Source organism: Tribolium madens, unplaced genomic scaffold (genome assembly GCF_015345945.1).
Source record: "Tribolium madens isolate multiple individuals breed KSU strain unplaced genomic scaffold, Tmad_KSU_1.1 Scaffold_20;HRSCAF=117;Tcas5.2_LG4, whole genome shotgun sequence".
NCBI lineage: Eukaryota > Metazoa > Arthropoda > Insecta > Coleoptera > Tenebrionidae > Tribolium > Tribolium madens.
The window spans coordinates 6568541-6579008 of NW_025400985.1; the positions used below are offsets into that span (position 1 = coordinate 6568541).

Genomic DNA, 10468 nt, shown 5'->3' on the forward strand with positions numbered 1-10468 from the left:
AACGACACCACCTTTTAACCGAACCGAACCGCGTCTTAACCGGTCGCCAATTGCGCGATCTGCGATCGATAGCAATTGTTTCCGGGCGATATCGAAGAAATCGCGGAAGAAAGCGAAGATTGCCCCCTCCTTGGGGCGGGGCTACAAGCCACGCCCTCCTCACGCAGATCAACTCATCCTTGAACGGGTGAAGCCAGTCTTCGCCCTCGCATGCTGACGTTTAGAGGCTTCAAGCGCGGCGGTTCGAACACGTGACCATTAAACGCGAGTGTAGCGACGAGTGAGTGAACGGTGACATGTCGAGGTATTTGACGATAAGGTAAGGGCTGTCGAGGGCACTCGCCGAGCAATCATGTATGCGTTTTTGCGGCTAACGAAGGGAAGGATCAAAGAGAGATTTGTTAATGCCGACGGTTTAGATGCAGAAAGACGAGGTCTTTGACAAATTGTAGCGAGTCAAAAGGTTAGAGGTTTAGAAAACGCGGACGAATGAAAGGAACCGACGGCACAAACGACGCTTCAAGAGCCGATAAGAGTCTAATAACGAGCAAAGTTAATGAGTTTAACGATTTTTTTAGTGGATATATACACAAGCTAAAAAGGGTGACATTTGAAATTAAAAGTGAAAAGAAAAACCTCACAGTTTTTAATTTTTAAACACCCAGTATATGTTTCTGGAAAAATAAATTACAAAGTGCCAAAATGATAAAAAAATTCTAAAAAAAGTTAAATACCTTTTAATTTTAATTAATTGCTGAGGGATTATCTTATCTGCCGATTGATTGATTGCAAAGTTGTCAACAAAGATTTGTCTAAATTCCATTTGTTGGTGAAAAATGTTACAGATTTATTATTTTTAATCCTTGTTTAGTATAGATTTATAAGTATTCTGCTTCAGCGACTCATTATTTTAATTATAGACAGCCTATAATTATCAGGCCTGCTTAAAAAAAGGTAATAACAAAATTTTCTAAATAAAGAAATAATAAAGTATTTTTTTATCAAGTATTGTTCAAAATTTTGCAATGTGTAGGTTTAGCCAAATTAATAAAATTCAAAAACTAAAAGTCTAACAAGTGAAGCTTATACAATTTATAAATTAAATCTGATCTCTATGTTTGATGTAATTGAATTCAAAAACAGGCACTTTGAAAGTTGTAAAATCATTGATTGTATTCAAGAGCGAAAAATGGATTCCAAATAATATAATAGCTACAATAACACCTCGTGTAACAACATTGTTTTTTGTCTTTATTTTCAAATATTTTCCAAAATGAAGAAACTGTAAACATTTAAGAGAAAATCCTTTAATGGATTTTTATCAATTTATAACTGATGAGTATTTACAAAATAAAACATCTAAAAGGCTAAAAAATAAAGTTTAAACAGGATTAATATTCTAATTTTGAAAATTTTCAGAACCACAATGACGTTTGGGGATAAATACATAAATCTGATTAAGTCAATATTAATTTTATAGAAAATCTGAAAACAATTTTGCATCATCATGAAGTTATACTTTAAACAGTAACAGTGTTTTATCTTAAACTGAAGATGGTTTAAAATACCTAATCAAACTTTAAATTTCAAAAATATGTTTATTGAATTTTTTTGATTTTTAAGTAAAAAAAATGCTAGCTTGTTTCAGCAAATCTTTCAATAACCGAAATCAAAGTTTGCTTTAGATTTATTTATCAACAACTATATTTTTTGATCGAAAGAGTCATTAAAACTTAAATATTGGAGTTCTAAGAAAAAGTTGTAAAAGTTTGTTTCACTTGACAAAAAATAGGGCTAAAAGAAAAGCTCGTTTTCTGTAGACTTCAAGAGACGACATTCTTGTGTACCCAATATCAAGTTTTTTGGACAAAACCCAAAACTTCAAAATTTATATTCTTATTTAGAGAAGATTCCTTAATCCAGTTGAATTGTTATAGTTAAACATTAACACGATACAAGAATTTTTCCCCACAAACCTGTTTTGAGATGTCATTTCAAATATTTTCCAAATCATTGATTTTTAAAACTACTCCTCAAACACACATTTCTTATAACATCTTAGTAATTAATACCTACTAGCAACATGCAGACAGGAAAATTTCATTGTACTATAATAGACAATACACTTTTAAATTTCAACATATTCATTAGAAAAAAATAAATATTTTTTGTACAGACAATTTTATTGTATTTAAAAACAACTTGAAAATCCAAGTACTCTTTAAAATATCCTGGAATAAATTTTTTCGTGTACAGTATTTTGAAAGTTTTTTCCCCGTTGGCCGCCAAAACCTCTTTGATCAGTCGCTTCGTCACGTTTGTGTATCCGCAATCAGCAGCACTCCTCCTCCACCATCGAATTTGTCTTAATTTAAGTGCGGTGGTAAGCAGCCCCCCGTCGCGAACAATAGCCACACCATGTCACAAAGTTGTGCTACTCACGTTCATCCATCACTCGAAAGAGATGTTAACCTTCGTCGTAACCTTTATTGAATCGAAGTAACGAAACGAATCGATAGATTTTGTCTTTTGGCAGGTGCTTGTAAGCGAGGTGCATCCTGGGAGCGACCTCAGGACCCGTCCCGACTCCGGGCGGGTTTTCTCCACTCATCTCAAAGACGCTCTCGCTGAGGGATTCGACGTGTGCTGAGGCTTTGTGGAAGATGCCCCATAAAGGTGGGTCGATTTTTGCAATTATGTGAACGCGTGTGTGCTCCCCCTTCGATCGCGGCGGCAGCGAGCCCTCGTTGCGGTCTTTAATCAAGCTGCAATTAACTCGAGGTTTTTTCGACTTCGTCCCGCTCTTGTAATGATCGAGTTAATATACAGGACGTGTCATAGACTTGCAAATCCCGGATGGGGGTAGGGATTGGATGGACCACCGATGAATCAACGCGATTTTACATTTGAAAAAATTATCCGAATGCGATGAAAACATCGACAAAAATGTTGGAAAAGGCGGTTTTGCTTCACGTAATACTTATCAAGTGTTTTACAATCATAAGGGTCATAAGGGTGCACATGTTTTAGAGTGAGGAGGGGGGGCAACAAATATGTCATAAATAATGTAGTAATTCAAAACACGTTGTTCTAATTTATTTTCTACACCAAGAAGATCTAACAAGAAGATAGTAGTAATTGTTGAATTAAGTATAATTACTAACAGTGATAGACCATATACACAAATATTTTTAAACCTTAAACAGACAGAAACAAAGTAAAGAAACTTAAAATTTAAAAAGTATAAACATCCGTCATTAGGAACGGCCTTGCTTTCCTTGGCACGCCTACGTTATTTTATTTATAAATTTACTAAATTGTCCAAACTCTCGTAAATTCTTCATATAATAAATATTTAACAATTTCGAAAGGCCTTTCTGCATTTAAAACGGTAAAGTAAATTTTAAAAAATATGAGAGTAAAACTGAATAAATCAAAGTTTTAACAAAAAAATACAATAAATGAAGTGATATTTAATCTAAGGTACAACCTAACTCTGAGGGGACTGATAACTGATGTGAGGAGTCTCTTGCCTTAAAATTTTAGTAAATAAAGATGAAATTGAATGTTTCACGCTTTTGCAATTTTAAAGACAAGAATTTTTCACCTAAAACGTTCAAACGAGAGAAACTCATTTTGTTTATTAAATCAAATACCTACATACATTACTCTAAATAACTACAAAACAAAAAACAGCATTATTCCAACAAAAGAAAACTTTTAATTTTCCCCAAAAACAAATATAATTTATGCTTTTTATGTCGTAAATAATTTAAAAAGGATCTGTCAAGAATAAAACAAACACAAAAAATGTAAATTTTTGATATATTATTTTCTATTGAAAGAAAAAAAAATGGAATCCTTGCCTCTGCATCCTAATTCGGTTCATTTCTTGTTCCACATTTGACAAAAATTTACGAAAAAGAAAAAAGATTTCGTTTAAAATTCAATTCATATCTTACGGATTTGAAAAAAATCCGCAAAAGTCGAGTGCTTAAAAACAGGCTTAGAATAACTGAGGAGCAGACTTTCAAAATGCAGTTTGTCCATTTTTATGAGTTGAGATAAAGGTGGTTCTGCAGGCTACATCAATTGTCTTTCCAATGAACCTTACTGGAGGTTCAAATCGCATTTTGTCTTATGTTAAAATAGTATATTACATAACGAGCATGGAAAGTGATAAATAACGCACAAGCGGGAAAGTTGCGCACGAGGCGTTAGCCGAGTGCAGGCAATCCCGTGAGTGCGTTCCTGCAAGTTTTGTACACTATTTTTCCTACAACCATAGATAATTTTTTTCTTACGAACATATTTTTTATAACGATTTATTTTTTATAATGGATACAAAAATAGGTACGTTGAATAACGATTTATTTTTTATAATGGATACAAAAAAAATACGTTAAATGAAAAAATACAAAACATTTAAGTGTGAATTGTGCGTTAGATTTCTAACACACAGCGCAAAAACAAATCGCACAGGTTTCTGACCTCGTAGGATATTGCCAATTTTCGCGCATATGTAATTGTGCGTTATGATCTAGTTTCGTATATGGTCGTAGGAGAAAATATTGAAAGTTGCCTGAACATTCAAACTGCACTTAGTCATGTGTTGGTTCAAACCAAACGCGTTTTGTCCGTCAATTTTGGACTAAATGCAGTTTGTTTGACAGTTGATGCACTGCAATACCTACTTAAAAAAATAACAGAAATAAACGCTGCCAAAAGAATTTTTACTCAAAAAAAGTCACACCAAAAGTACTCATTAAAACCGATGAAGAATGCGCATGAGGAAAAGGTGCAAATTTGTTTATTAAAGGATATATAAATACCAAAATAAAGTTTTTTGATCTTTAAATAGCATTAAGTCTCCCTTTAACAATCAAACTGAATTATGTCCAAGACATATTCGTTATTAGTGTTTTTTTCGTAAAATGCCTAAGTATACTCTAGCCGTAAAATTAGTGTACAATTTGTACATATTTTTGCACATTTATTGACACTGGTATAAAACATTAAAATTATTTCTTACAAGAAGGACAGTTTTTGCCCTCTCCTTATTTGAGAATAAAAATAATACAAAATTAAAATTCTAGCTAAAAATTAAGAAAAAAAAATCTTGATCTAGGGTAATTTCAGAATCCTCTTTTGAAGTTAAAACTAGAACACATCTATAGATGAAAGTAAGTTTTTCCTCCAGGTATAAACAAACAACATTCAAAGTAAGGATTTTTCACGTGAAATATTGGAATGTCAGAAACTTTCTAATCAAAATATCAAACAAAAAATAACTGTATTTTTTCACCAAAAAAAAACTATTGTTTCAATTCAGTTAAAAGTAAATCACGTTCAAATTTTTTGGTCATAATTAATTCAGAAATGTGTTCAAAAGTGAAATAGCTATGGTATATCTAGAATTCTGTATAATCTTACGATGTTTGCAATGTTGCAACACTGATAAATTTTCTCCGGAGACAAGAAATGGTACCCTACAGATTCAATAAAGTTTGTTTCATTATATTATGTTAAAATTTTCGAATAATCACTAAAAACTAAGTTCTCGTTCTCGTCTCTCCGTATGATCCGCGTCATAACTTTCTTCATTGTTGAGACAGTATTTTTCTTTCCATCGACCCACTTTTCCCACATTTAACAGTTTCTTGTAAAAATCATTGAAATTCGAATCAGTTTAATTCATGTCTGGCCTTGTTCGCCCTTCTGTCACCATCTTGGCTAAAGAGTTTCCCTCGTCGGGCGTTTCACGTCTCGGTACGTCCTCAATTCGCCATGTAATGCTAAGGCTAATGCAATTTGAACGCGAGTGTCGCGAACTCCGAGTCAACAAAGCGCCGCCATTTTCGCCGGATTCCTCCGGGACGCCGAAGCCCTAATGGCTTCAGCTAAGTGCGTTTTAATCCGTGCATTAGCATGGGCAAAAATCGAGCGATTATTAGCGATTAAATTCTATTCTAGTTGGGCTTTTTCCAGAAGAGGACCTCATGCATCACGCTTCTATGGGACAGAATACAATTTTCGGCTGCTCGACGGCGGGACATAGCGGCATCAACCAGCTAGGGGGAGTGTATGTAAACGGGAGACCTTTGCCCGACTCTACGAGACAGAAAATTGTAGAGCTGGCTCATTCGGGGGCCAGGCCTTGTGACATCTCGCGGATTCTGCAGGTGTCCAATGGATGCGTGTCTAAGATACTGGGGAGGTAATTGCTCTTTTGACCTAATGGGCTTTTCCCGAAAAGCAACTAGAATTTACTGAAAAGTCTAAAAAAATCCTAAATCTTAGTTAATATTAAATATAGATATTAATAATTACGTCCTCCAGAAGTTTTTAAAAAGATGTATCAATTTTAATTCTTAATTTTCTAATACATACAACAGTAAAAAATTCTTGTTTTATACATTTCTCTAGAAATTTTAGTAAGAAAATTAATGAAATATGTTGCACAAAAAGTGTCTGCAGTCCTTTTTCGAAATTTGCTAAGATGAGAGAAGATGACTTTTAAGTTTGTTCCCCAGATACTACGAGACCGGATCTATCAAACCTCGTGCCATCGGCGGTTCCAAGCCCAGAGTGGCCACCCAGCCGGTGGTCAATAAAATCGCCGAATTCAAACGCGAATGTCCCTCGATATTCGCTTGGGAGATCCGCGATCGACTTCTCTCCGAAGGTGTTTGCAACAACGACAACATTCCCAGCGTGAGTACCCCTCTATTTAATAAATCATTAAACACAGTCTTGCCCCCGAGGCAAACACTCGTTGCTTGTGTAACATGGCGTATGTCAACGCTGTGCAAACTCTATTAGTGACAAGATCTCGCTCTATTTACCCAACGCCGGCGGAATCTCAGGTAGAGAGAGTACAAAAGACCCGCCGAATTCATCAAAACGATACTCGAAACAGTAATAGCTTAGTTTCATGTGCGTATTGTGCCGACGACAAATGTTCGTGTCGTCACTTTGACGAGATTTATGTTGTGTACAGAAAGGCACTTTTGTCGCCGAAATTGCTACGAGGAGACGGACAAAGCGCTGAGGGACCGGACTCTTGAACGGACGACATATGAAAAGATGCACGGCTTATAAACTCCAACAAATAAGGCACACAATGGCGACAAATATGCCAAAAAATTCGAGTGGTTGGGAGAAATTGCGGACTGATGTTTGTAACGGTTAAGAGCAAAAAAATATTACAAAGCAATAAAAAAAACTTTTTTTCTGAAAATATGTAATTATTTCAGTCGAAAATTTAATTTAGATCTTTAAAAATTTATACTTTTTTCATGCGTGTTTTTTCTTAAAGAAAGTTGTGCAACTTTCAACTGAGGAGAAACTTGAAAAAAAAAAAAGGTTAATGTGTAGGTATATTATTGACAATAAAAAGAAAATATGTATAAAATGAAATATTATAGTCAACATTTAAGATTAGAAAAAGTATAATAAACTCGTGAGAAATGGTAATTTCCACTCCGATAAATTTCTTTACTCGCTTTCGGCTCGTATTGTAAATTTTTTCTTCGTGTAAATGGCCAACTTTCTCACTCGTTGAATAACATACTACACTACTCCAAAAAATTAAAGGAACAAAAAATTTACCAAAATTTTTGGTGTTTTTTGAAAGGCTGTAACTCATCGAAAAAAGGGTCGTTTCTAGATTAAAAAAAAAATATTTTGAAGCTTTAAGTTTCTAGTTTTGAGATCTTTTGGCAAATTTTTTTCTGTGCTACGGTTATCACGTAATCCTAAGTAATAGCGAGAGAAAAAAAATCTATTTTTTTTATTTTTGCTTTTAGTCCACGGACGTGGGAATTTTTTTTTTAGTAAAGCAATGCATAGGCCGGTTAGCCTATCTAAAAACATTATAGTCTCCTCATCAATATTAGTGAATACGCGGTAGATTTACTAAAACAACGCAAAAAGTTACTTTTCTCTCTTTTCCTTAAATCAATGTTGAGAGTGGAATTTTTTTTTCAAAAAGTTATAAAAGGATCTTGTAAGACGTTTATTCCAGTTTTTGACACTGCCCTTATATTCTCTGTGTGGTCATTGGTTCCTGAGATATCGATGATCAAAGATAAAAGGATCCTTTTTCATTAAAAGTCAGATATCTCAGCGACAAATTGACGTAAAGAGAATATGAAAAAAGCATGTTAAAGATGAATGAACAGGCTATCCGGCCTATGCATTGACTTACCTAACTAAAAAATAAATCCCCACGTCCGTGAACCAAAAGCAAAAACAACCGTACCACAAAAAAATTTTTGCCAAAAGATCTCAAAACCGCAAACTTAAAGCAAAAAGTTTTTTATTTTAAATCCAGATACAACCATTTTTTCATGAGTTACAGTTCAAAAATCACAGGAAAATTTTTTGTTCCTTTAATTTTTTGAAGTAGTGTAATATAAGGTCCAATTTCATAATCGAACTTAAAGGAGTTACTTTAAAGTCCTTTTAATTTGGTAAGAAACTGCCTTAATTACATAAAATACTCTTATCTTGGCATTTTGTCGTTGTTTTGCCAAATTTTTTTATAACAATTTCTGAATTTAGCAAAATTTCTGATCCAATAGTGACCCTAACGGTTGCTCAAATTTAAATAAGACATCGATTTAAACTGTCTATAAAACTCTTGTTGTCTTAATAGCTATTATTACTGAATCTGCTAAACAACCTGAAAAACTATGTATTTTCAAATCTCGATTTATAGGTAGGTTTTTGCTTTTGGCGTAACACATTTTCAATCATGATTTTAATCATAGGTAGGTACACAAACAGGATTTGAATCGTTTAACTGGATATCATTTTTCAAATTAGGTATTTAGCCAGAAACATATCCAACCATGCAAATGTCAGTTTTTTCAAAAAAATAACGTCTTTTTCGTACATTATTTGGCTACTTTAAATAGAAATAAATTATACGAAAACGGGATTACTTGCTCAGATAAGAGGTGCTCCTTGACAACTTTTTAATACCTACTAAAGATTCAAATCGTTCGTCGAGACTGCCCAGTTCAGAGTGCAGTTTTTCTCTCCTTGTGCAAAATAAAACAAAATTGTTTAAATCATGTTTAATTTTTGTAACAAAATGAAATGGAGGTAAATTTGGATCAGTCCCAAGCCCTATTTTGATCCCATTTCCCCGTCCCCAATTCCCTTAATCCGACACTTTCCAGTAAAAAATCATCATCCGCCCATCGATAAACCCCGAAACGTCTCCCAATTAATTTAATTTCGCCCCGTACACGTCACTAATCCTCAATTATGGCAATTTCATTTAAAGGATTAATGTTGGTCGTGCGTTTCGTCCATATTCCGGCGACACTCCAGGAATGCTATCGACCCCTTTAATTATATGCCTACTATCATCTTCGAAGCAATGGCGACCCACCTGAACCATGCCTCTCTTATCATAAAAATAAACGAGTCCATCTGTCCAATAGCAGACCGGAAATGCCGCCATTTTCTATCCCCCTGTCCGAGCGCATCCCTCTTTTTAATCTATATAAGGCGCTGACAGCAATTCCGACTGGTCCCTTTTGATGCTTTCACGCAATGCGTATCATAGTTACTATCGATGAGCAGACATACGCACGCGCCAAATTACCACACTTTAACAGATTTATCATCTTGCACACACGGCCAACACGCACGGATATCTCAGGGCCGAAATTAAACAATTTCCGCACAAAAAAGGGCACCGAAAGACCATCACAACTTCAACTACTGTGTTTCAAATGTTACAAAACCATCATCAAAATGCAAAGAGAGACTCTAAAGCGCCCCTCTTGGGCAAATGATTCACAAATTTCGAAAATGTTGATCTATCTGTCTTTACTTGCTTTGTTTTACATTTTATGAAGGCTTTGTTAAAAATTAATCCTGTTCTATTTTACTAATTCTGCCCTTCTTACGTGGTTTTTACTTTTATAACAAACCACTTTAATTCTTCCGTTTCTTTGTTTGTCAGAATTTTTGGCATAACTCCAAGTTTTCGTGGAAATTATTTCAGCACTGAAATTGTAAGGAACGAGAAGAAAAGGTCGAGTTTGAAGTTATGTTTACGTCCAGCAAAATCTATTATGATTTAGTTTCACAGGGAATGGACTGGGAAAATTGATTAACAGTAGTCAGCTAATGTTTCGGTTTATTACTCAAACCTTCTTCAGAGCATCATGTTTCAATATTATGCTATTAAATCTTCTCAAATGGAAAATGATGTCGCGCGCATCATTTTAATTTTTACTCAATTTTATCGCAATATGTAGTTTAATTGAAGAGAAAATATGCTTTGGGAAGACTTACATTCATACCAGGTGAATAAAAAGTATGGAATCAAAAGTTTTTTACTTCAAATTTTTATTTTTTGAAAAAAACTAATTGATGAGTGATAAAGTACTATAAAAATGTAATTATTAAAGAAGAATAAAATTTTTCGAAATTTCCTGTTGTGTTT

General features: G+C 34.2%; 1 protein-coding gene across 3 annotated transcripts in view; it reads left to right on the forward strand.

Annotated features, from left to right (window-relative positions):
• Positions 1-207: 207 nt before the first annotated feature.
• The window catches only part of LOC123004812 (paired box protein Pax-6), a 24852-nt gene continuing 14591 nt past the window's right edge, over positions 208-10468 (forward strand). The window contains exons 1-4 of one of the 3 annotated variants that reach the window (XM_044398256.1): positions 208-319; positions 2537-2676; positions 5974-6217; positions 6534-6714. In XM_044398256.1, coding sequence (XP_044254191.1) covers positions 2664-2676; positions 5974-6217; positions 6534-6714 — 438 coding nt within the window. In that variant the 5' untranslated portion in view covers positions 208-319; positions 2537-2663. The remainder of the gene's footprint in view (positions 320-2536; positions 2677-5973; positions 6218-6533; positions 6715-10468) is intronic. The other 2 variants (XM_044398257.1, XM_044398258.1) reach the window with 2 other exon arrangements.